General features: G+C 39.0%; 2 protein-coding genes across 4 annotated transcripts in view; both read right to left on the reverse strand.

Annotated features, from left to right (window-relative positions):
• The window catches only part of adsl (adenylosuccinate lyase), a gene marked incomplete at both ends in the record, with an annotated part of 382,286 nt that overhangs the window by 39,137 nt on the left and 316,384 nt on the right, over positions 1-26,765 (reverse strand). The gene's annotated exons all lie outside the window — the stretch shown is intronic.
• Positions 13,115-26,765, reverse strand: part of itga7 (integrin, alpha 7) — an 82,801-nt gene continuing 69,150 nt past the window's right edge. For 2 of the 3 annotated variants that reach the window (XM_083771697.1, XM_083771698.1), the window contains exons 19-25: positions 24,887-24,992; positions 23,317-23,580; positions 22,866-22,994; positions 22,358-22,471; positions 20,624-20,722; positions 19,988-20,113; positions 13,115-16,415 (exon numbers count right to left, since the gene is read on the reverse strand). In XM_083771697.1, the coding sequence (XP_083627823.1) occupies positions 16,260-16,415; positions 19,988-20,113; positions 20,624-20,722; positions 22,358-22,471; positions 22,866-22,994; positions 23,317-23,580; positions 24,887-24,992 (994 nt within the window). In that variant the 3' untranslated portion in view covers positions 13,115-16,259. Of the gene's footprint in view, positions 16,416-19,004; positions 19,237-19,987; positions 20,114-20,623; positions 20,723-22,357; positions 22,472-22,865; positions 22,995-23,316; positions 23,581-24,886; positions 24,993-26,765 lie in introns of all 3 variants that reach the window. The other variant, XR_014569660.1, reaches the window with a different exon arrangement.

Genomic DNA, 26,765 nt, shown 5'->3' on the forward strand with positions numbered 1-26,765 from the left:
AAAAAAAAAATTAACCTAGTTTTTCATCATTTTTTAACATGGGCTATAGCCCCTACCGTACGGCATACTATAGCACGTCGTTTTTCATCATTTTTCATCATTTTTGAGGATTTGAAAAAAAATTAAAATTTCAAAAAACATGGGTTATAGCCCATCGTTTTTAGAATTTTTGAAAAGAAAAATTAACCTCGTTTTTCATCATTTTTGAACATGGGCTATAGCCCCTACCGTACGGCATACTATAGCACGCAGTTTTTCATCATTTTTGAGGTTTTGAAAAAAATTCTACAAAAAAAAAAAGGGTTATAGCCCATCGTTTTTTGAAAATTTGAAATTATTTTTTTAACCTCGTTTTTCATCATTTTGTAACATGGGCTATAGCCCCTACCGTACGGCATACTATAGCACGCCGTTTTTCATCATTTGAGGATTTGAAAAAATTTCAAAATTTCAAAAAACATGGGTTATAGCCCATCGTTTTTTGAATTTTTGAAAAAAAAAATTACCTCGTTTTTCATCATTTTTGAACATGGGCTATAGCCCCTACCGTACGGCATACTATAGCACGCCGTTTTTCATCATTTGAGGATTTGAAAAAAATTCAAAATTTCAAAAAACATGGGTTATAGCCCATCTTCGAACACCAACCTCCTCAAACCCGTCAAAACCAAATTGCGAACCATGGGCGACCGGGCCTTTTGTTCAGTGGCCCCTGACCTATGGAATGCTCTTCCGGAACAGCTCAGAGCACCACAGTCTACAGACACTTTTAAGAGAGGACTTAAAACTCACCTTTTTAGTAAAGCTTTTCCATAAATTTGTTGTTAACTGCCCTCTGCCTTAGCCTATATGTTATGTTTTCCTTTTATTGATTTTTGTTTTGTTTTCATTTCATTGTAGCACTTTGAGGTTCACTAGAATGTAAAGTGCATTATAAATAAAATCCATTATTATTATTATTATTATTATTATCGTTTTTTGAAAAAAAAAAAAGAATTACCTTGTTTTTCATCATTTTTGAACATGGGCTATAGCCCCTACCGTACGGCATACTATAGCACGCCGTTTTTCATCATTTTTGAGGATTTGAAAAAAATTCAAAATTTAAAAAAACATGGGTTATAGCCCATTGTTTTTTTAATTTTTGAAAAAAGAAATAACCTCGTTTTTCATCATTTTTGAACATGGGCTATAGCCCCTACCGTACGGCATACTATAGCACGCCGTTTTTCATAATTTTTCATCATTTTTCATCATTTTTGAGGATTTTTTAAAAAATCTAAATTTCAAAAAACATGGGTTATAGCCCATCGTTTTTTGAATTAAAAAAAAAAAGAATAACCTCGTTTTTCATCATTTTTGAACATGGGCTATAGCCCCTACCGTACGGCATACTATAGCACGCCGTTTTTCATCATTTTTGAGGATTTGAAAACATTTCAAAATTTCAAAAAACATGGGTTATAGCCCATTGTTCTTTTAATTTTTGAAAAAAAAATTTACCTTGTTTTTCATCATTTTTGAACATGGGCTATAGCCCCTACCGTACGGCATACTATAGCACGTCGTTTTTCATCATTTTTCATCATTTTTGAGGATTTGAAAAAAATTCAAAATTTCAAAAACATGGGTTATAGCCCATCGTTTTTTGAATTTTTGAAAAAAAAATTAACCTAGTTTTTCATCATTTTTTAACATGGGCTATAGCCCCTACCGTACGGCATACTATAGCACGTCGTTTTTCATCATTTTTCATCATTTTTGAGGATTTGAAAAAAATTCAAATTTTCAAAAAACATGGGTTATAGCCCATCGTTTTTAGAATTTTTGAAAAAAAAAATTAACCTCGTTTTTCATCATTTTTGAACATGGGCTATAGCCCCTACCGTACGGAATACTATAGCACGCAGTTTTTCATCATTTTTGAGGTTTTGAAAAAAATTCAAAAAAAAAAAAAAGGGTTATAGCCCATCGTTTTTTGAAAATTTGAAATTATTTTTTTAACCTCGTTTTTCATCATTTTGTAACATGGGCTATAGCCCCTACCGTACGGCATACTATAGCACGCCGTTTTTCATCATTTGAGGATTTGAAAAAAATTCAAAATTTCAAAAAACATGGGTTATAGCCCATCGTTTTTTGAATTTTTGAAAAAAAAAATTACCTCGTTTTTCATCATTTTTGAACATGGGCTATAGCCCCTACCGTACGGCATACTATAGCACGCCGTTTTTCATCATTTGAGGATTTGAAAAAAATTCAAAATTTCAAAAAACATGGGTTATAGCCCATCTTCGAACACCAACCTCCTCAAACCCGTCAAAACCAAATTGCGAACCATGGGCGACCGGGCCTTTTGTTCAGTGGCCCCTGACCTATGGAATGCTCTTCCGGAACAGCTCAGAGCACCACAGTCTACAGACACTTTTAAGAGAGGACTTAAAACTCACCTTTTTAGTAAAGCTTTTCCATAAATTTGTTGTTAACTGCCCTCTGCCTTAGCCTATATGTTATGTTTTCCTTTTATTGATTTTTGTTTTGTTTTCATTTCATTGTAGCACTTTGAGGTTCACTAGAATGTAAAGTGCATTATAAATAAAATCCATTATTATTATTATTATTATTATTATCGTTTTTTGAAAAAAAAAAAAGAATTACCTTGTTTTTCATCATTTTTGAACATGGGCTATAGCCCCTACCGTACGGCATACTATAGCACGCCGTTTTTCATCATTTTTGAGGATTTGAAAAAAATTCAAAATTTAAAAAAACATGGGTTATAGCCCATTGTTTTTTTAATTTTTGAAAAAAGAAATAACCTCGTTTTTCATCATTTTTGAACATGGGCTATAGCCCCTACCGTACGGCATACTATAGCACGTAGTTTTTCATCATTTTTCATCATTTTTGAGGATTTGAAAAAAAATCAAAATTTCAAAAAACATGGGTTATAGCCCATCGTTTTTTCAATTAAAAAAAAAATTAACCTCGTTTTTCATCATTTTTGAACATGGGCTATAGCCCCTACCGTACGGCATACTATAGCACGCCGTTTTTCATCATTTTTGAGGATTTGAAAACATTTCAAAATTTCAAAAAACATGGGTTATAGCCCATTGTTCTTTTAATTTTTGAAAAAAAAATTAACCTTGTTTTTCATCATTTTTGAACATGGGCTATAGCCCCTACCGTACGGCATACTATAGCACGTCGTTTTTCATCATTTTTCATCATTTTTGAGGATTTGAAAAAAATTCAAAATTTCAAAAACATGGGTTATAGCCCATCGTTTTTTGAATTTTTGAAAAAAAAAATTAACCTAGTTTTTCATCATTTTTTAACATGGGCTATAGCCCCTACCGTACGGCATACTATAGCACGTCGTTTTTCATCATTTTTCATCATTTTTGAGGATTTGAAAAAAAATTAAAATTTCAAAAAACATGGGTTATAGCCCATCGTTTTTAGAATTTTTGAAAAGAAAAATTAACCTCGTTTTTCATCATTTTTGAACATGGGCTATAGCCCCTACCGTACGGCATACTATAGCACGCAGTTTTTCATCATTTTTGAGGTTTTGAAAAAAATTCTAAAAAAAAAAAAAGGGTTATAGCCCATCGTTTTTTGAAAATTTGAAATTATTTTTTTAACCTCGTTTTTCATCATTTTGTAACATGGGCTATAGCCCCTACCGTACGGCATACTATAGCACGCCGTTTTTCATCATTTGAGGATTTGAAAAAATTTCAAAATTTCAAAAAACATGGGTTATAGCCCATCGTTTTTTGAATTTTTGAAAAAAAAAATTACCTCGTTTTTCATCATTTTTGAACATGGGCTATAGCCCCTACCGTACGGCATACTATAGCACGCCGTTTTTCATCATTTGAGGATTTGAAAAAAATTCAAATTTTCAAAAAACATGGGTTATAGCCCATCTTCGAACACCAACCTCCTCAAACCCGTCAAAACCAAATTGCGAACCATGGGCGACCGGGCCTTTTGTTCAGTGGCCCCTGACCTATGGAATGCTCTTCCGGAACAGCTCAGAGCACCACAGTCTACAGACACTTTTAAGAGAGGACTTAAAACTCACCTTTTTAGTAAAGCTTTTCCATAAATTTGTTGTTAACTGCCCTCTGCCTTAGCCTATATGTTATGTTTTCCTTTTATTGATTTTTGTTTTGTTTTCATTTCATTGTAGCACTTTGAGGTTCACTAGAATGTAAAGTGCATTATAAATAAAATCCATTATTATTATTATTATTATTATTATCGTTTTTTGAAAAAAAAAAAAGAATTACCTTGTTTTTCATCATTTTTGAACATGGGCTATAGCCCCTACCGTACGGCATACTATAGCACGCCGTTTTTCATCATTTTTGAGGATTTGAAAAAAATTCAAAATTTAAAAAAACATGGGTTATAGCCCATTGTTTTTTTAATTTTTGAAAAAAGAAATAACCTCGTTTTTCATCATTTTTGAACATGGGCTATAGCCCCTACCGTACGGCATACTATAGCACGTAGTTTTTCATCATTTTTCATCATTTTTGAGGATTTGAAAAAAAATCAAAATTTCAAAAAACATGGGTTATAGCCCATCGTTTTTTCAATTAAAAAAAAAATTAACCTCGTTTTTCATCATTTTTGAACATGGGCTATAGCCCCTACCGTACGGCATACTATAGCACGCCGTTTTTCATCATTTTTGAGGATTTGAAAACATTTCTAAATTTCAAAAAACATGGGTTATAGCCCATTGTTTTTTTAATTTTTGAAAAAAGAAATTACCTCGTTTTTCATCATTTTTTAACATGGGCTATAGCCCCTACCGTACGGCATACTATAGCACGTAGTCAGTGGCGTCACTACGCAGCAACAGGCCCTGACGCAGGATGGTCCAGAGTGCCCCCCCCCCACACACACCAAGCCGCTATATAGAAACAAATTAACTATGTTTAAAACAACGGTTTTGTATCAGACCAAACACTACTCTAAAATGAATAGATTCAAGCTGTGGCAAGTGGCATTATATATCAAATTCGGTCTCTTTTCTGTTTAGCCAATTATGAAAAGAAACTAAGAAAACAGCCAAAACAATGCGCTGTCAATCTATAAGGCCATGTTGCACAGCACGGAAAACTAAAAAGCGGCAAGCTAGAAATGCTTAAGGAAAACAACAAAATAATCAAGTACTGTAAAACACTGGCATTTTATTTTAAACTATTAATTTTGTTTCTCAAAGCTGTTTTGACCTCAATAAATGAGCTGATGGGCAGAATTGATAGTTAGTTGCGCAGCAGCGGCAGCGCGCTGTATGCGCCCATGCACAAGTCAATTAATTATGCTCAAGTCCTCCATGTAAAATGCAGCAACATTCCATTTCCAACAACAATGTCCATCTGAAATCTCCATATCTCCATATGAAAAGCTTCGTTTGAAGACCACGCACAGGCAGCAGGCCACCTTGGACAGCGGGTTGAGAGGAGAAAAAAAGAGAGGAAAAAAAGTGCCCTTCCGGGCACAGGTCTCCACCAGGTTATCCACAGATCCGTGCAGTTAGAGGTAAAAACACTTTTCGGCCAGTTATAGCGCCACCTTGAGGCTGAGTTGAAATTGTTCATGTGGCATTTCGTCCTCGGCCTAGTGGGAATGTGGGTGCACAATTTCACGGAAATCACGCGATGTGTTCATGATTTGCAGCATTTTGTTTGAAACTGAGCACTCCTGTGAACTTTGGAAGCCAATCTTAACCAATCAGGATGGAGTCTGATAAATCTGAAAGACCCGTTTCGTTGAATGGCTGTAGAGAGACTGTGTACCAATTTGCGTGATGTTTGGACAAAATCTGTAGGTGTACTGTGCAAAAACTTGTTTTGCACAAAGCGGCCTCCTGGTGGCGCTATAACAGGCCGTTCTGGAAAGTTTGGGGCAGAGGTTCATGGTTGGCATCCAGGGAGTGCGTGTGCAAAATATGGCATGGAAAAACTTGTTTTGCACAAAGCGGCCTCCTGGTGGCGCTATAACAGGCCGTTCTGGAAAGTTTGGGGTAGAGGTTCATGGTTGGCATCCAGGGAGTGTGTGTGCATCGACCGGGTTAACGGTGGCCGAGATTAGCTGTTCACGGACACACGGACACACGGACACACGGACGGACGGAGTGCAAAACATACTCTCCCCACATGCCTTCGGCCTGGTGGAGACAAAAAAGAGGTGAAGTTGAGCTATAAAAATATGGTGACGGCGCACCACGAAAATTAGACAGCAATTATGTAATTAAATAAAGCGCTCTGCTTACCTTATAGGTGAACCTTCCGGATTTTCTCTCTGCAAAATCATCTATCAGGTCCTTCACATCCAGCTGGCGTGCACGGGTATTCTCGATGGAGAGTGGCAAGTCCACTGAGCGACCCTGTCCCATTGTACTCCTCGCTCAGATACCTTTTGATCAGCTTTAATTTTGAGAATGACCGTTCGGCTGATGCCACTGCAGGGTTAGGAAAAGCAGCAATACAGTGCAGACTTCGCCAAAACTAGCACTAATGCTGCTGTTCTCCACAATAAGCAGTTTTGTGAGCTCTCGGATGGTCTTCACGTTTGAAAGGCCGTCTCTCAGGCACTCACGGAATGATACAAGTTGAATGGGGAATTCACAGGTTAAGTCGTGATTGTATTTTTCTACAATGGTTTGCGACGTAAAATCAACCTCAGTTAACAATATATTGTTAAGGGGCCAGGCCGCCTCGTTTATTTTTATTTTTTAAATTTGCCACCTCATTTTTTTTTTCTCCCGACCTGGGTGTGCCCTCAGGCGTCATGGGCCCCCACGCAATCGCGTTGTCTGCGTCACGCTAGTGACGCCCCTGCACGTAGTTTTTCATAATTTTTCATCATTTTTGAGGATTTGAAAAAAAATCAAAATTTCAAAAACATGGGTTATAGCCCATCGTTTTTTGAATTAAAAAAAATAAAAAATAACCTCGTTTTTCATCATTTTTGAACATGGGCTATAGCCCCTACCGTACGGCATACTATAGCACGCCGTTTTTCATCATTTTTCATCATTTTTGAGGATTTAAAAAAAAATCAAAATTTCAAAAAACATGGGTTATAGCCCATCGTTTTTTGAATTTTTGAAAAAAAAAATTAACCTCGTTTTTCATCATTTTTGAACATGGGCTATAGCCCCTACCGTACGGCATACTATAGCACGCCGTTTATCATCATTTTTCATCATTTTTGAGGATTTTTAAAAAAATCAAAATTTCAAAAAACATGGGTTATAGCCCATTGTTTTTTTTAATTTTTGAAAAAAATAATATCCTCGTTTTTCATCATTTTGGACCATGGGCTATAGCCCATATCGTACGGCATACTATAGCACGCCGTTTTTCATCATTTTTGAGGATTTGAAAAAAATGAAAAAATGAAAAAAACGATCGTTTTTTGAATTTTGATTTTTTTTTTTATCCTCGTTTTTATCCTCGTTTTTCTATATTTCTAAAACTATGAAACATTTCAAAGATTCCTTTTCAGGCAAACATGTCCACCGTAAGATGAACCTAAGTAGGCTAGAATGGGGTTGCTAGGTGTAAGTATGTAGGACTAGTAGCATGCCAAATTTTGTGCTATTGCCATAGAGAATGCATTGGGCGTTTAAGTTAAATAACTCATAAACTACAAAACATAAAAATAAAAAAAAGTTCCAGCATGTGTCTCCACAGTAAGCTGAATAATAAAAAGTGTGAATGGAGTTTCTAGGTGAAAGTGACTTTTGACGTGCCTATAGAGCTGCCATTGAGCCCCATGTTAAATGTCTCAAATTTGAAAGCACTATATTTCTAAAACTATGAAACATTTCAAAGATTCCTTTTCAGGCAAACATGTCCACCGTAAGATGAACCTAAGTAGGCTAGAATGGGGTTGCTAGGTGTAAGTATGTAGGACTAGTAGCATGCCAAATTTTGTGCTATTGCCATAGAGAATGCATTGGGCGTTTAAGTTAAATAACTCATAAACTACAAAACATAAAAATAAAAAAAAGTTCCAGCATGTGTCTCCACAGTAAGCTGAATAATAAAAAGTGTGAATGGAGTTTCTAGGTGAAAGTGACTTTTGACGTGCCTATAGAGCTGCCATTGAGCCCCATGTTAAATGTCTCAAATTTGAAAGCACTATATTTCTAAAACTATGAAACATTTCAAAGATTCCTTTTCAGGCAAACATGTCCACCGTAAGATGAACCTAAGTAGGCTAGAATGGGGTTGCTAGGTGTAAGTATGTAGGACTAGTAGCATGCCAAATTTTGTGCTATTGCCATAGAGAATGCATTGGGCGTTTAAGTTAAATAACTCATAAACTACAAAACATAAAAATAAAAAAAAGTTCCAGCATGTGTCTCCACAGTAAGCTGAATAATAAAAAGTGTGAATGGAGTTTCTAGGTGAAAGTGACTTTTGACGTGCCTATAGAGCTGCCATTGAGCCCCATGTTAAATGTCTCAAATTTGAAAGCACTATATTTCTAAAACTATGAAACATTTCAAAGATTCCTTTTCAGGCAAACATGTCCACCGTAAGATGAACCTAAGTAGGCTAGAATGGGGTTGCTAGGTGTAAGTATGTAGGACTAGTAGCATGCCAAAGTTTGTGCTATTGCCATAGAGAATGCATTGTGTTGCGGAGGATGAGAGGAATGCTCTCATCCTCCGCAACACCCATTCTCATACACCGCTATACACCGCGAGGATATGGGCTATAGCCCATATCGTACGGCATACTATACTGTAGCACGCCGTTTTTCATCATTTTTGAGGATTTGGAAAAAATTAAAAAATTAAAAAAAAACGATGGGTTATAGCCCATTGTTTTTTTTAATTTTTGAAAAAAATAATATCCTCGTTTTTCATCATTTTGGACCATGGGCTATAGCCCATATCGTACGGCATACTATAGCACGCCGTTTTTCATCATTTTTGAGGATTTGAAAAAAACGAAAAAAAAAACGATGGGTTATAGCCCATCGTTTTTTTAATTTAGATTTTTTTTATTTTATCCTCGTTTTTCATCATTTTGGACCATGGGCTATAGCTCATATCGTACGGCATACTATAGCACGCTGTTTTTCATCATTTTTGAGGATTTGAAAAAAATGAAAAAAACGATGGGTTATAGTCCATCGTTTTTTGAAGTTTTGAATTTTTTTTTAATCCTCGTTTTTCATCATTTTGGACCATGGGCTATAGCCCATATCGTACGGCATACTATAGCACGCCGTTTTTCATCATTTTTGAGGATTTGAAAAAAATTACAAAATTAAAAAAACGATGGGTTATAGCCCATCGTTTTTTGAATTTTGATTTTTTTTTTTATCCTCGTTTTTATCCTCGTTTTTCTATATTTCTAAAACTATGAAACATTTCAAAGATTCCTTTTCAGGCAAACATGTCCACCGTAAGATGAACCTAAGTAGGCTAGAATGGGGTTGCTAGGTGTAAGTATGTAGGACTAGTAGCATGCCAAATTTTGTGCTATTGCCATAGAGAATGCATTGGGCGTTTAAGTTAAACTAGAAAGCAGTTCCCTGCAGAAACTGCGTGGGCTCGCCAAAAGACGCAATGTATATAATGTACAGTAGAAAATGTATTAAAGCTGAAGGAAAAGTTTTAAAAAGAATGTATAAAAATTGGTAAAAAGAATAAGCATAAATAACTGCATAAAGCGGAATAAAGTATGTGGAAGTAGTACGATGCCCAAAAAGTGGCAGAATAAAGTAAGTAAAGTATTACTGTCTACTAATGATTTGTAATGTATGAATAATGCTTTACAATGTATTCTTGATGAATTAAGAAAAGGTAAAAAAGAAAAAGAAAAAAAAGAGTAAATCCAATGGAGTATACATATAAAAGCATTCATGAGCTTAACAGAAATAGCATACTTTTACATGTAAAAAGAAGGTTCAAATAGCATATAGGCCTATCTTTAAAAGCATAAACACAATGATTATTGATAATGGTCTAAGATTTTTCTTTAAATGTAAAAAAATTATAATATTAAGTTCTTTATTAAAAGTTTTTTCTTTTTAAGTTTAAAAAAAAAAGTTAAAGTTTTAAATTTTTAAATGTTTTTTTTTAATTTTTTAATTTTTTTTTTTTTAATTTTTTTTATTTTCTGAAAGTATTTTTTTTATAAACGTGTGTGCGTGTGTGCGTGCGTGCGTGCGCTTGCGAGAGCTGTGTAAAGGCCAGCCAATAGGAAGACAGGGTGTGTGTGTGCGTGCGTGCGTGCGTGCGTGCGTGCGTGCGTGCGTGCGTGCTCTTGCGAGAGCTGTGTAAAGGCCATCCAATTGCACAAATAGCAGACCTACAAGCCCACAAGGTATCGCAGAGCAACTCATTGAGATCTTGTAACTTTAATTTCAGCCCTGTAATTAAGCCCTTATATGTCTCAGCTGTGGAAGTGTAAAAGCCAGCACTATGAGTGGCGCGCAACTTGAAGGTCTGCTATTTTACAATGGTCCTGAATGGGGGGAAACTATGCCCAAACAAATTGCTCTATCGCAAAAAGTAAAAGTCGAATGCAAATATTTTTTTCGCTGTGAGTGGCCTGAGATATTGAGGTACACCATGTGCGATTGTGGTGTTGGTACGATCGAAAATGTGGTTATAAGAGCGAGTTAAGAATTGTCATCGCGATAATTTCCTCGTAAGAATTTTACAATGGAGGTCAATGAGCATCTTGACTGTATTTGTGTCACTTAAAAGGCCGTAGTTCACATTCTGTATGTCTCTGTGCTTTGGTGGTCACATTGTGTGAAAGAGGACATGTGTGGCTACAAAATGACCAAAGAACATGCATGTAAAATGAATATTTTGGCCGGGACGACAATTTGTTTGGTAAATTTTCAAGGAAAGATTTTCTGTCTTCCGCACTCTAGTGAAAGAATCCCCGCACTCTAAGTTGGCACTAATTAGGCGAAACGGCCTGCGATTGAACTGCGATTTCGGAAAAACCGTTTAACGTATTCGAATACGGTTTGAACCACGAAAAAGTCCAGAGTCGTGTGAGCTTTCTAAAGTCACGTTTCTACGACAAAGTATGCCAGAGTAATGAGGCTGCAAAAGTGAGGTTGATTTAGAGATAAATCCCATACATTGTCAATTGTAGGAAAAAACTATAAATAAAGTTAAATATTTTAAAAAGTATAAACTTTTTCAAAACAACTTTTTCACCAATTAAAGTTCAAAGATAGATGAACATTATAAAGTTTGAATGAAGTTTCATAGTGAAAGTATGACGGAGTAATAAGAGCTCAAAAAAGTTAACTGTGAAAAATGGGACCTTTCTTCCATCGACTCTCACTATAAAGAATGTAAAAAAAAGTTAAAAAGTTAAAAAATATAAAAAGTATAAAACTTTGTAAAAATTCAAATGTTAGCATAAATAACTGCAAAGAGCTGAACAGTTTGAAGTTTGAACTAAATTTCTAGTATAAAGTATGCGGAAGTAGTTAGGTGCCAAAAAAACGGCGGAATAAAGAAGAAGAAGCGGCGGAATAAATATAGACTGGCAATAACTATTGTGTGCTCGCTGTGGCGAGCCCACAAATATAAATTGGCAATAACTAGTGTGTGCTCGCTGTGGCGAGCCCACAATAAATATAGACTGGCAATAACTATTGTGTGCTCGCTGTGGCGAGCCCACAAATATAAACTGAGAGTAACTAGTGTGTGCCCACAATAACTCAGAAACTACAAAACATTTCAAAGTAAAAAGTTCCAGCATGTGTCTCCACAGTAAGCTGAATAATAAAAAGTGTGCATGGAGTTTCTAAGTGAAAGTGCTTTTTTGACGTGCCAATGTCTGCCATTGAGCCCCATTTTACATTTCTCGAATTTGAAAGCACTTTTTGTAGTTTCTGAGTTATTTAACTTACGCCCAATACATTCTCAATGGCAATAGCACAAACTTTGGCATGCTACTAGTCCTACATACGTACACCTAGATTCCGCATTCCAACCTATTTAGGTTCATCTTACAGTGGACATGTTTGCTTGGAAAGGAATCTTTGAAATGTTTCATAGTTTTAGAAATATAGTGCTTTTACATTTGAGAAATTCAGAATGGGGGTCAATGGCAGATTTTGTCAAGTAAATACTTGAGTGGGGATTGAACCCACAACCTCCAGAACATGCAGCCAGTGTGCTAAGTCACTGATCTACTTGTTACCTGCCACAATGCAGTCTGCTGTTCCCTTTGAGTAACAACATTGATACAAAAATAAAATGCAAAAAATAAACTAACAGGAGATTTGTCTATTGTTTCTTTTGCTGTTGTTTTTCTCTAGACGTTCGAATGTTTTATGAACCACAATGGAAACAATTAAGGCTCTTCTGTCATTATCTATTCTGCGTTTTGAGAACAGCTTGCACAGTGGCTCACTGGGTACAGACTACAGAGCCTGCCTGGGAATCAGGAGGCCACAGGTTCAAGTCCTGTCTCTGACATGCTGGAACTTTTAACTACGATTTTTACAAAGTTTGTGCTATTGCCATTGAGAATGCATTGGGCGTTTAAGTTAAATAACTCAGAAACTACAAAACATTTCAAAGTAAAAAGTTCCAGCATGTCCCCCCCATGTGTCTCCACAGTAAGCTGAATTATAAAAATTGTGAATGGAGTTTCTAAGTGAAAGTGCTTTTTTAATATCTGCCATTGAGCCCCATTATAAATGTCTCAAATTTGAAAGCCCTATCTATCTGTGACAGTTACACACCTCCACCACCAGGTAAGTAAGCACCAAGGTCACCATTTGACTTCACTTTCTTATATATATGTATATCTATGGTACGACCCCTCTTCTAATGTTTTTGTTTTTGATAATAAGCACATCCTATGGCTATGACACGGTGATAAGGCAATGGACAACATTTGCCAGTAAATATATTCATACAAACAATGTTACTCCCATTACACAGAATGGGAGTACCAGAATGGGGAGGACAGGCCTATACAGGAGGCATGACCTTTGAGAATTAGCTGTTAGTTTATCATCTCTACATTTCTGTATCAAACAGTTATGTTAGATTACAGTGATAATATTACACATCAGATGTTCCATTTGTTTTTGTTTATAACATGTCAGAGTAGTTTGACGTCTTTGTTCAATACTAGATCAGATAATAGCCAGAATAGAAGGTTGGCAACACCATCTTGTGGATCTTATAGTGAACTGCAGGTTTTACATAACACCACACGTCTATTCAGTGTACTGTCAATCACTTTGTCGTCCTGAGTCCTGACTCTTCCATGATGATCCTGGAACAAATTATTTTCAACATGCCATTCACACATTTATCCTAATGGTTTTAAAATTTCTCCATTTATTTTTATTTACAGTGTTAAAACAGTGCAGCCAATCCAAAAAATAAATAAAACATTGAATCACAGACACAAAAAGGAAAAGGGGAAGGGGGGTTATCAGAACGGCAATATGAGCTTCATGCAGCTAATAGTTAGGTAAAGTTAGCTCAAGTTGTGGCAAATCTGCAAAATAAATGCTTACCACTAGCTTTCTTCACAGATGTGTTCATAAAGGTGTCTACAATCACATCCCTTGGGAAACTTTGTGACAGCTGCTGAAAGTTGGGGCATGTGACATGTCAAACTAGGGGGGTTTCATGATGCTCAATCCATTCCAAGCATGAGTTTTGCACGAAAATACTCCTTGGGCTAAATTCGTGCGCAAATGTGCTGACCTCATCACATTTGTGATGACAGCTATGGGCATTTTTATACAAAAGGCGTGTTTTTAGTGCAAAACTAATCTTTGCAATGGATTCAGAATCTTGAAAACCCCCTATTTTGACATGTCACATGCTACTTAAAGTATAATGAAATTTTGAATTCTTTGCCTTATATTGGTTGATAATGGTACCCCAACTTTCAGCAGCTGTCACAAAGTTTCCCAAGGGAGTTGGGTTGGAACTAATTTATATGCGAGTGTAGACACCTTCATGAACACATCTGTGAAGAAAGCTAGTGGTAAGATTTTATTTTGCAGATTTTCCACAACTTAAGCTAACTTTACCTAACTATAATACAAGATTGTCCAGCAATACCTAAACAACAAGCCGACCCTTCAGATCATGCTTTACAGCCATGGCATTGAACCACAACAGATCTAAAGCAATGCGTCAGTGTGATTCCAGCCCGAGGGATCACATTTCTCTCCAGAGAATCTTCTCTCGCATTGCTTGAATCTTGGTGAAATCCTTATTATTCCATCGAGTGACCATCCGATCCCAACTAAGGTAGCATATAATCTTTCTTCTTTTTGCTATTTAACTAGAACAAATGATGCCAGTTTTAACATAAGGCACTTGTATACAGTTAGGCCTATAGGCTACATTAGAGTATCGACACGACAGTAATGTACAGTACAAAGTTATCCTGGCCAGTTGAAATAATGTTGCCGCTGGGGCCGTGCTGCACACAGATTAGTCCAATCCACTTTACAGCTTGAAAACTATTTGTACAAATGTCAAAATTTGTAAAAGAAAGGAAAAGTAAATTAAAAGGGGCTATTGGTGCTGCTGTCCAATGAAAGCCTTATAACTTGGTTCATTAATTCAAATAGTTATAAGTTTGCACTGAACAAGTACACAATGACCCTTCAGAGTAATTCACAGAAAACCCACTGTATAGTTTACAAACAGTAGGCCCTAAACTACCTCCCCCTGGCCAGCCGGGGCGCCTGATGGAGGGGAAAGGAACTGGTCGGAATAACATGTTCCTTCCACGCGCTATACGTCCGGCCGGGGAAACTCTCCCGTCAGGTGAAAAGAAGCAGCTTGGACTCCTCATGCATAGAGGGAAGCATGAGGTCAGTCCGCTGCCCCCCCCCCCCCCCCCCAGGTTGGCAGAGGAATTGTAGCGCCCAGGATTACATTAGATAATCGACACTGGTGAAAAAATGGGTTACAAAATTGTGGGATAAAACATAAAAAAAGGTTCCAAACAGTAAGCCTAGTGATTTGGACATTTGTTTTTCTTTGACTTTTTCCCCGTTACATGTGTGTGGGTTTAATCTGAAAACAGCACTAACGTCATGGCGGCAGTACAGTATCTGTTAGGCTATATGGTTCTCCTGTTCTTATTCAAGTTCACTCAGGCAGTGGATAGAGGGTATGCGCGTGACATCATTCATCAAACACGGAAATTAAGTGGGAACGCAACTGAGTGGCAAAAAACTACTTGCTGGCCGTGACAGCCCAAAACATCCAAACAAAAAAGTCTTATGCGATTGCATTAAACATTAAACAATGCTAAACTCACTTTGCCACTCACGTTGCTACTCGATTTGCCATTCACTTTATGCATGCGCATACCCTCTATTGTTGGCATACAGCACATCCCACTCACGTCTTGAAGTGGAACGTGGAGGGAGAAAAAGGGGGAAATAAAAAAAGAAAAACTGCATCCTCTTTGAGATGACATTCCATGTCCTTAAATGGGCGTTTGTGGTAGGTGCATGACCAGGTCAACTTATCGTTATATTTGACAGCATATCAGAGAGCCCATATGAAAAGACATTAGTTAATAACCTCTAAGATTATCTGATATTTTATATCACCACTTCCTAATGTTAACCAGCTCTATGTAAAAGGAAGTCCCCAAACATTCTCAACAAAAGGAAAAAAAAGTATGTATTTTTTTTTTGTTTTGCCCATCTCAGTCTTACATTAGTTAAGGCAAGAAGCCCTTCATGGCTTCTTGTTCAAGGGGATCAACATGCTCCTGTGTGTGCACGCGTGTGTGCGCGTATGCATGCGTGAGTGCGCGAGGTGCGAGCTTTTGTTTGTGTGCGCTTCTGTTGTCCTCTGGTGTGTCTGTCATTATTGATGCCAGTCGTTGAGGTCCATTTGAGCATCAGTGCTCCATTTGCGGGCTATAAAACATTATCGAGCAGCTATAGCTAGACTGGGAAGTATTGACGTCGTCGAAGCGCCGGCATTTACTGTAAAACACCAACGCAGATGCACAGTACAAATATAGACCATCCGATAGATCCAGTCGACGTGTAACGCGGCACCGACACACACAAGTTACTGACGCATCACGACGTGCACCCGCATTTAAGGGTGTCATCAGTTCTAGGTGCACCTTTTCTTCCAGCCAGTTAATTGTGCTGCAAAGGGAGATAGTGACATAGTGTTTTTAAATTGATTGACTCAGTGGGGGGGGGGTCCGAGCATATTAAGAGGTCCCGTCGCTCCAGTGCGTGGCCCACTCCTTTTTATGGACCACTCCTGACTTCTCGGTCTGGAACTGTGGCCGGTCCTCACGAGGAATCTTCACCGCGTGGTACTGAGGCACTTTCTCTTGGTACTGCCGCCGCCGGAAAAAGCCACACTGTTGTTGCGCGGAAAGGAAGAAAAGAAAGAAAAACAGAAGAGAAGAGAATCACTGAGTGCAACAGCTTAATTTCCATTAAATGTTGCTGAGCCAGAGGCAAGGTGATCATTCAGTAACACACGAATAAAACCCAAAAAGAACATCCACATGCGTTGTCATTTTAATAAATTCAACTTCGGTCAGAAGTGCTAAACGTGCTAAACTCTCAAAACACCCATTAGGAGAAAACAAAACACACATTATTAACGTGGACAAAAACTTGAGACCTTTTGACAAGTTCATTCTGCCATCATTATGACAAGAGCCAGTTTGGTGTGAGACGTGCACACTGCACAGACTGAAAACACACAGAAAGGAGGGGGGAAGTGAATTAAGCAATATTACACTCGAGGGGGTGGTTTAATGTCATTAATGCACGTCTGCGATGCTGCAGCAACGCAGAAGTGCATTAATGACGTTAAACCACCCCCTCGAGTGTAATATTGCAATTATACAACAGTTACCCTTAAAACTAAGAAAATAGCTGAAAACTTTTTTTTAATGCTCTGGGAGAACAGAGCAGCTGAATTATTTGTTTTGATGAGCCATTCCATGATGCTGGTTTGAAGCACAGCTAGAAGAAGGCTGTTTCAATGGTAAACGGCTCATAGAGGAATTGCCAGAATGAACCAGTGTCAAGTCACGGGAGACTCTCTTTGGCGGAGCCTGGGAGTCGATGGTTGCTGAGGGGGCGCTGGTTTTACAGGTTAGGGTCATGGTTAGGTTTAACCATAGTTTCACTGAGGTTAGGGTTAGTTTTCTGGTTGAATTAAGGACTTCAGTGTTTTGTACCATACAATTGTATGTATAAGTACAGAACAAAGAATGTTTGCTTTCGCCATCTTTGTTGAAGAAGATTCTGGGCAATTATGTTTTAGTTCCTTTTATGCCAGTGTTAATTTTTAGTTGGCTAACACTGGACTAAAGCTAAATAGTTTAAGTAGCCTTGGTAGGCCTAAAGTTCAATTGTGTTCAACTGGTCTCACTTCCTTCCTGGACTACATGTTGTCTCCATAAGGGTCGGAGCACACTACAGATTCCATGCGCGGACAGAAGAAGCTGTGTTTTGTGTCATTTCCGAGTTTTTAGACAGCTGGTGGCAAGGAAGCTCTGAGAAGGAAGGGAAGTGGTCACGTGACTGGGCTGCGCCATGACACTTTCATGGACACTTTCATGGGAGCGAAACTCACACAGGAAGTGCAATGAATACATGGCAGTGAATGGAGCCGACTGGACCAGCTCATAACAAACATTATTCATGAACAATTGAGACCTTTTGTAAAGTAATCACTTCTGGAAAATAACAGAAGACATATCACAGGTTGTTTTCTAATCACTTACTTTTCGATGTGCACAGAGTGCACAGTATATTATTTTATCTGAGGATCTAAACAGCAGCAGGTATCGTTTCTGGCTCCGAAGTATCGCGATATTTGGCTGCCAGACAGGAAACGGTGGGAAGTCTCGCAATACTTGGTGCGTTCAGAAATGTACTTTGTACTTTATGGTATCTCTATTTTTATAGAGATACCATACCTCTATAAAAATTACAGTGTACACATCGAATAACATCACAGCAGACAATATTGTGTTACATGTCTTCTGTTATTTTCCAGAAGTGATTACTTTACAAAAGGTCTCAATTGTTCATAAATAATGTTTGTTCATGAGCTGGTCACTGAGCTCTGATTGACTCCAATGCATTCTGCCAAACTTCCGGGTAGTTTGGCTCCTATGAAAGTGTCATGGCGCAGCCCAGTCACGTGACCACTTCACTTCCTTCTCAGAGCTTCCTTGGCTGGTGGATGGAAATGAAGCTCCAGTGGGAGCCTGATTCCCGGAAAAGCTTGCCCCAGTGTCATTCTGCCACGTGGGTGGAGCTTCATTTCCATACACCAGCTGTCTAAAAACCCGGAAATGACGCAAAACACAGCTTCCTTTGGCCGCGCATGGAAGTTCAAGTGTGCCCAGGCTGTGTGACAGCCCTCTCCACAAGGTGGGGAGAGTGCAGCAAAGCATTGTGGTAATTGTAGTAATCCAGAAGTGAGACCAGTGTCCATGACACTTGTCTCCCAAACATCATTAAAATAAGATCTGGTTGCAAAAGGGGTGCAGTGGCCCCCTTTAAGCAGAGGACCCCGGTTTGAATACAAGGAAGTGATATGCAGCTTTGCATTTATTCAACCTGGACATAGTTTTATTACATGTAGCTCACAGTTATTAGATACATTGTGAGCCTGTAGATTTCTAGATCATGTAATTTTTTTAATAGGCCAGAATTGGTGGTTAAGCCTATTTTATGTTTATAAGCATTTTGTTTTGTTGCTTGTAAACCAGTTATTTCTGGCAGGCATCTCCATCATGCGATGAAGCCTAAATGAAAACTAAAAACTAAAACGTTTTGCTTTTTTCTCATTCGCATTTCGAAAATGTTTGGCCACATCATCATCATGCCATCCATATTTTTTATCACCAACACACATCAGGCACGTCAGGGCGAGGGTGAGGCTGGTATGCTGTGGGTATAGGCGGGGTGAGGATGTTTACCGCTTGGGGGGGGGGAGGGTTGGAGGGGAGAGCAGGCAGGCCAGAGTACAGGGTTTGTTTTGGTGGGTGGTGGTGGTGGTCCGGGAGGGAGGGAGAGAGGGAGGGAGGGGTGGTTGAGACCCTATAGCTCTGACACCTGCTTCTCCGCCTCCGAAGGCTGCACCCCGAGGTGGGCGCGGTAGTATTCTGTGTCATAGTGGCGGCGAGGCTCAGTGCGCTTGAAGAACCCACACTAGGATGATCCATCCCAGATGGCCACGGAGAGGTGAGGTGAACGGGAAGGGAAGAGTACAGGAGGAAAGATGGATGGGTGGAGTGATGGATGGATGGATGGACGGACGGACGGACGGACGGACGGACGGACGGGTGGGTGGGTGGGAATTATTGATGGAGGAGGGAAAGTAGGAGTTGGAAGGTCGGAATATCGGGTCCCCAGATGAAGTTGAGAAGGAGAAATACAGAGAGAGGAAGGAATGAGATTAAAAATATATATGAATACTAAATAGTAAATTCAAGGAAATGAGACAGAGAAGACGGACATGAATACAAGCAAAAGGGAGAAACAAACGAGAGTGAGCTGGAAAATATAAACCGTTTAAATGACAGAAGAGGAATCAAGGAGAAATAATTGTCCTATCAAAGAGTGCTGAAATGGCCTGGGGGAAAGGAAAGGAAAGCAAGGACGTGCACACATACAGGTCCATCTCAATGAATTAGAATATTTTGTAAAAGTTCATTTTCTTCCGTAATATAATTCAACCTAAAACATGAACCTTGGTTGAAAAAAGCCAAAGTTGTCCTTTAACCGTCCTCTCTGCACTTTAGGGGGGAAGGTTCTCATTATCTTTGAAGATAAAAAAAATAATCATTGTTGCAGAATACACATCAAAAGTCACCTTCACTGAAGTACAGATTGTGTGCACGCTGTGTGTGTGTGTGTGTGTGTGTGTGTGTGTGTGTGTGTGTGTGTGCGTGTGTGTTACCTTCCACAGTGCTGCGACCAGCAGGGTCAGGAGCAGGATTCCTAGCAGCACAGCGATGAGAATGACCCACCAGGGGATCTGGTACTGGTCAGCCAGTCCTGGCTCTGGGTAGATCATCACCGAAACCTGGTGGGACGAGGGAAACAACACTGGTGGCTTGAGCAATTGCACTAACCTAATGGTCGGAATAGGGCCAATATCACTCGCACGCACATTGACAAGCCTCCACGCCACGGTCGTAACTGACCAGGGTTGTCGCACTCACACACATAGCGCGCACACGCAGTCGCGTGCACACGCACAAGCCTGCATATCATTTGGATGCAGCACAATCCCCGGGTATGGACTATAATTGAAGATTAATTCATAAATGGTGCATCAACAAAACATAGTCAGTATACCAGTGTCGTTTTTGCCAGTTTTTCTCCTCTGGTGAAAAGGTCCACTAGTCCCTTCCTAACATTTTAGTCTAGTTTTTCTTTGTTAATGAAATTGTCAATATGTTATAGTCTTAGTCTTATAGTCATCACACCTTAGTTTTCATTCAGTTTCCATTTAGTTTTCGTCAGTGAAAACTAGGTAGTCGACGAACATTTTTCGTCACAGTTGACGAAATCAACACTGCATGGTCAGTACCTGCGACGCAGCGTCCTTGAGGATCAGATGTTTGACGGTGGACTTGACGGTGATGTTGGCTCTGACGATCAGCTCCAGAGCACTGACGGCTGGAAACTCCTGGAAGAGGCAGACAGAGATAAAGAAACCATATACAACATACATACACCAGTGTTGTTTTTGGCAGCAAATTTTGATTTTAGTTTTAGTGATAGACAGTCTCTTGAATAGTTTATTTAGTTTCAGTCACATTTTAGTCACCTGGAATGTTTTAGTGTTAGTCTAGTTTTAGTCGACTAAATCTAGAGTTGATTTAGTCGAACAAAATGTATTTGGGCGCGCCTTGGTGCCGTCGTAATGACTTGCTGAAAATAGCTGATCTATTCACGCTGCGACGCGTTGTGAGCTTGTAGATCGGCTATTTTCAGCATGCAACTAATTGTCTAGTTTTTATTTGTTGACGAAATTGTCAATATATTTAGTCTTAGTTTTAGTCGTCATAGATTAGTTTTCAATTAAGTGGAAAAATGTAGTCGACAAAAAAAATTCGTCAGTCGACGAAAACAACACTGACATACACCCATTATGCAATAAGGGTAGTCTAGTCCCTGCATTGTTGTGTTGCATAGGCAGCAGTCACTATTCCATTTAATGCTTCCTTCCCTCAGTTACATTCCTTAATTTCAACGGTGTCACCTTGGCTTCAGTTTATGAGTTGAGTGTTCTTCTGGTCATATAAGCAGCATGTCGTGAGTGTACAGGGTTTGATGAGGTCAGATCGACATATGGAATGTCATGCAGAACATCTAAGGGTGATAGTGGGGACAGTCTCTTCAGTGTACACTGTACAGGGTTTGATGAGGGCCCAGGTAGGGCCGCGGGCCTTCATTTTCAAGTCTGTCGAGAACTCTAGTTTTCGCCGGCTGCCGGGCGCGGCTACACTAATAACTTTGGGGCGGGCCCGTTCAGAGTTTGATATTTGAATGGACAGGTATAAGTCAAATGGGTTTGAGGTCAGATGTAGAGTTGCTGGCCGATATTGATGACACCAGGGATCTCCATATATGGGCTTAACTGTGACAGCAGGTCGCATTTACTATGACATCAGGGTCTCCACATCTTTATCCCTGATGATGTCACTTGATGTCACGAGCCCTGGGCACCATATATGGGGGCCCAGGTCGGGGTGACCAACAAACTAACCAACAAATTGACGGAAAATGCACGATTCCATAGCAAATGCAATCTGCGGTCACAATTAAATACGTATACATTGATCTCTCAAAGAAGATGGGATGTTATTGCAAGGTAAACCATTTCAAACCAGTTTGAAATAAAATGGATTACAGTAGATATTCTAATTTCCCTTTTGGTGTTTTAAACATTATGTTCTACTTTAGCTATTGAAAAATAGCAGATCTACAAGCTCATAGCGCGGCACTGGTAGGTCTACTATTTTTGAAAAATCGTGAAAATGTGGTGCAAATCTTTGAATATATATTCTTTCAGAGCGAACGTTTTTAACTCAAATCTTTGCTTCTGGGGGGTCCCTGGAACAACATATTTTCAGATGGGGGTCGGAGGCCAATTACATATATTTTTGGGGCTCCTTGACATGAAATAGTTTGAGAACCACTGATATAGAAACATGAGGTTTTCCAGAAAACTGATTTAGTAGACATTGTAGAATCATCCTCAGGTCTAAACTAAATGGGTTAATTAGAATGGACAGACAGCCGTGTAATCATCTCTCACCTCGATGAAGGTGCTGTTCCACAGCCTGGCGTGGATGATGAGGACAGCCTTGCCAGAGAAGCTCTGCAGGGGACACTGGATGAGGACACAGCGAGCTGACCCCAACAGACAGTCCTGGTAGGAGACACAAAACACTGGATGAGGACACAGCGAGCTTTCCATGGCGGTCCTGTGTATTCAATTCATCACAGACTTGAGAGAGACTTGATCCTCATTTATTTGCTTCCTCATCTCTCATTATTTTGTGCACATGGGCTGGGACTCAGATTCCCTCTCTCTCTCTCTCTCTCTCTCTCTCTCTCTCTTTGTGTCTCCATAGGGAGCGCAAAGGGAGCATAATGGAGTCATCAAATGGGGTGAGTCATCATTTTGGGGGGCATCAAACTATCCCTTTAAAAACAGGGTTGGTGCAACTTGTGTGCCGATGGATGGCGCAAGCGAACATTTTATGTAATAACCTCATCCTCATTGCGTCTTGTCTTGGTTTTAATGATGGCCGTCGTCTTACCAGTGTGAGAGACTTGCGTCTCTCCGAAGCAGCGACCAATGGCGTGGTTCTTCTTCCCGCGCTGCCTTTGGTGATGACCTGACTGGCTGGCTCCTCCTCCTCAGGGTGGGAACGGCCCTTCCTGCCCGCCTGGTGGACACACACACACACACACACACACACACACACACACAAGAGCCTTTTTGTTAATCAGAAGAGTGATTCTCAAACGTGTTTACTTTGCATTTAGGACGTTATACTTCGGCTATTTGAAAATAGAAGATCTTACAATCAAATGTTTTGTGCAAATTGTCATCAAAGGTATATTTTGATGCCAATACTTTTGTACTTTTTTTTACCCATTTGAATACAGGACTTGTATTTGTAACAGCGTATATTTTACATTGTGTTATTACTGGTATTTTACTGGTAATACAACATCTCAGTCAGTATTTCTTCCAGCAGCACTCACCCTGAGATGTCCTGCTTGCGGCGGTGCTGTGGCTGAACTCTCTGTGGTGGGACTGGGAGGCCGTTGTGTTTTTGCCAGTTCCGCGGCGATGGAGTTGGGATGCAGTTTTAGGGGATCGATGGCGTCCGCCGGCGAGCACCGTGTGCCGTTCATCTCCACGCTGGCGGGGTACAGGAGCCACTTCCCATTGGCCAGCTCGTAAGGCCACATGATGTTCAGGAAGGCGTCGCCGAGTGCCTTGTCTTCTTTGCCCATGTTGGCCACCTGAAAGAACGAACGCATTCCACTTTAAAGGAGCATTCCATGCTAGAAGGCTTTCTTACCTTTATTTAAGGTTGTTACGTCCCCACCAAAGAGGTCCAGGTGTTATTTTGTGCAAAAGTGCATTATTGGCTATTTCCCCTAATATAAGCCCTCAATGGGGGTTGGGGTTTTTATGCTAATTTGCTTATTTCCATAAAAATAAGTAGTAAAGTGTGCCGCTTGGGATACCATTTACATTATGAAGATATGATATATACAAAAAAAAGTATTAGCACAACAACCCAATGCCCCATTCAATTCAATGCAATTCAATTCATATATTAGGGGAAATAGCCAATAATGCGCTTTTGCACAAAACAACAACTGGACCTCTTTGGTGGGGACGTAACAACTACAAATAAAGGTAAGAAAGCCTGGCTTCTAGCATGACATTCTCCTTTATTGATTCTCCTTGCTGTGACACTATTTTGAAATGGAGCTAATAGTGTGAGCTAATCAATGGAAAAGGGGCAAGGCAACGAAAACCTATGTGTAGAGCAGGCAATACCAAATGGCTTTACATAAACCTCTAGAACCATGACGAAATGAAAAAGAAACGCATTATGAAAGAACATTTGGGAATTGGCATAACAAAGAGGAAAAATTAAAGCATAAAATTATATTACTACTAGATACTAGATACTACTATACTAAATAGGGAGGAAAAAAGGGGGGACATTATTGGTAATAAATAAAAAACAATTTTAATACAACATAAAACTGTATGTAAGAATAAAAACATATGAATAATAAAGAATAATCAGAAAAAAATACAGAAAGAAAGTTGTAGTGGAGCGTAAAAAATGAATCAAAAGCCTCAGTATGATGGAAGCAGCCAACAGCATTTATTTAAAATAACAGAGTTGTATAGCAGACCTGCTGTTTTCCGGTATATTCCACATATCTGGGGCATAAAAACTGAACGATAAAGATAAAGGTAAAAATCAAATGTACAAAAATATTTTCAAAATATTTTCAAATGACCAAAATGGATATGGATATGAACAATCAACTACTTCGGCGCTGTACATGTTTTGTGATAATAATAAAAATCTACAAAGTACCTAGTAACTAAAGTTTTCAAATATTTGTACTGAATTAAAAGTAAATAATATTTGCCTCTGAGATTAAGTGGAATAGAAATAACAGTACTGGAAATTGGAAATACTCCAGTAAAGCAAAAGTGCATCAAAATGTTACGCAAAAGTACAATACTTGAGTAAATGTAATTAGTTACTTTCCACCACTGCACACACTTGTCCCTTACCGTGAACTCAAAATCCACAGGGCTACCAATATCATCCAGATCCCTCATGCCGCTCTCTCCCCTCACAGCCCCGCTGAAGAACAGCTGGTGACTCGGTATGGCCACTCTGTGAGACACACAAAGTAAGATCAAGGGTGATTGATTGATTGATTGATTGATTGAAAATTGTATTAACAGTTTGTAGTGTAAGCACAATTCGAAAGCACAGTCTGCCAAGAGGATTGAAATACCTTGATTAACTTTTTTCTATTTTTCCGTGGCCAGGTTGGAATTGCAGCCACGGCGGTTTTGTAGGAGGGATTCACATTCTGGCAGACACTTAATCCATGACAATAGAGTTTGTGCAAAATAACCAAGGACTAATGCAGTGTTTCTAAGGGCACCGATGGACTATATTGCTTAAAGGGCCACTTCACCCCTTTTCAACCAGATCATATTTTAATGATGTTTGGGAGTCAAGAAACACTTTCCTGTGGTTTTTATGTGGGTAATTTGTGTTTTTAGATATTTCAGTAGGCTATTTCAAAGTGTCCATGGGCTCCATGATGTCATGGACACAGGGCTCACTTCCTTCCCATAATGCTTTGGTCCACTGCTACTCCCGGCTGGGTATCCTGAGTGAGGGGTATGATGTTGAGAGACCCGAAACCCCGTTGACCTCAGGATACATCACTGAGGATACGTCCCAGGTGCATCCATGCGATGTTTTTTAGTTATACTGTACATTGTTGTATGACGACAATAGTGAAAATAGCCGATCTACAACCTTAAATTGTGTTCACGTGAGCTTGTAGATCTTGTAGATATCTTTAGAAAATATTTAAAAATAAATAAATAAAAATGTTCACCTAACATGCCAAAAATAGCGATCCCACCAGAATCCCCCAGGAGTTTATACAGTATAGGGCAGTTTTGTTTTCGTCGTCTAATACTACGTTTTTTCACTGACAAAAACCATATAAAATCTAAATAAAAACTAAGCCATGATGACTAAAACTATGACTAAATATACTGACAATTTTGTCAACAAATAAAAACTAGACTAAAATGTTAAGAAGGGACTAGTGGACAAGAGATCCACTATAAGTCATTTTACACTTGGTTGCATGCTGAAAAAAGCAGATCTATAAGCTCACAACGCGACGCGTTGTCGCAGATCTTTGATCTGCTATTTGCAAGTGTAAAATCAACTGTAAATCAACTGTAGATTTAGTCGACTAAAATCTTATGACATTTAGTCGACTAAAACTAGACTAACAATAAAACATTCCAGGTGACTAACATGTGACTGAAACTAAATGAAAACTATTGAAGAACCTATGACTAAAACTAAAATAGAAATGTGCTGCCAAAAACAACACTGGTATGGTATAGGGTCAGTCAACACCTAATCTAATTGTGACGTGTTGTACGTGAGCTTGTAGATCTTCTATTTTCTCTGATTGTTCGCCACAGAATGGAGTGATGTTTTTGGCAGCAAATTTCTATTTTGGTTTTAGTCATAGTCTCTTGAATAGTTTTCATTTAGTTTTAGTCAACTGGAATGTTTCAGTGTTCGTCTAGTTTCAGTCGACTAAATGTCATGCGATTTAAGTCGACTAAATCTACAGTTGATTTAGTCGACTAAAATGTATTTTGGCACGTAATGGCTGATTTGACACTTGCTGAAAATAGCCGATCTACAAGCTCACAACGCGTCGCAGCGTGACGCGTTGTGAGATTGTAGATCTGCTATTTTCAGCATGCAACCAAGTGTAAAATGACTTAGTGGATCTCTTGTCCACTAGTCCCTTCCTAACATTTGAGTCTAGTTTGTATCTGTTGACGAAATTGTCAATACATTTAGTCTTAGTTTTAGTCATCATAACTTAGTTTTCAT

Source organism: Protomyctophum parallelum (assembly GCF_964188405.1).
Source record: "Protomyctophum parallelum genome assembly, chromosome: 8".
Lineage (NCBI taxonomy): Eukaryota > Metazoa > Chordata > Actinopteri > Myctophiformes > Myctophidae > Protomyctophum > Protomyctophum parallelum.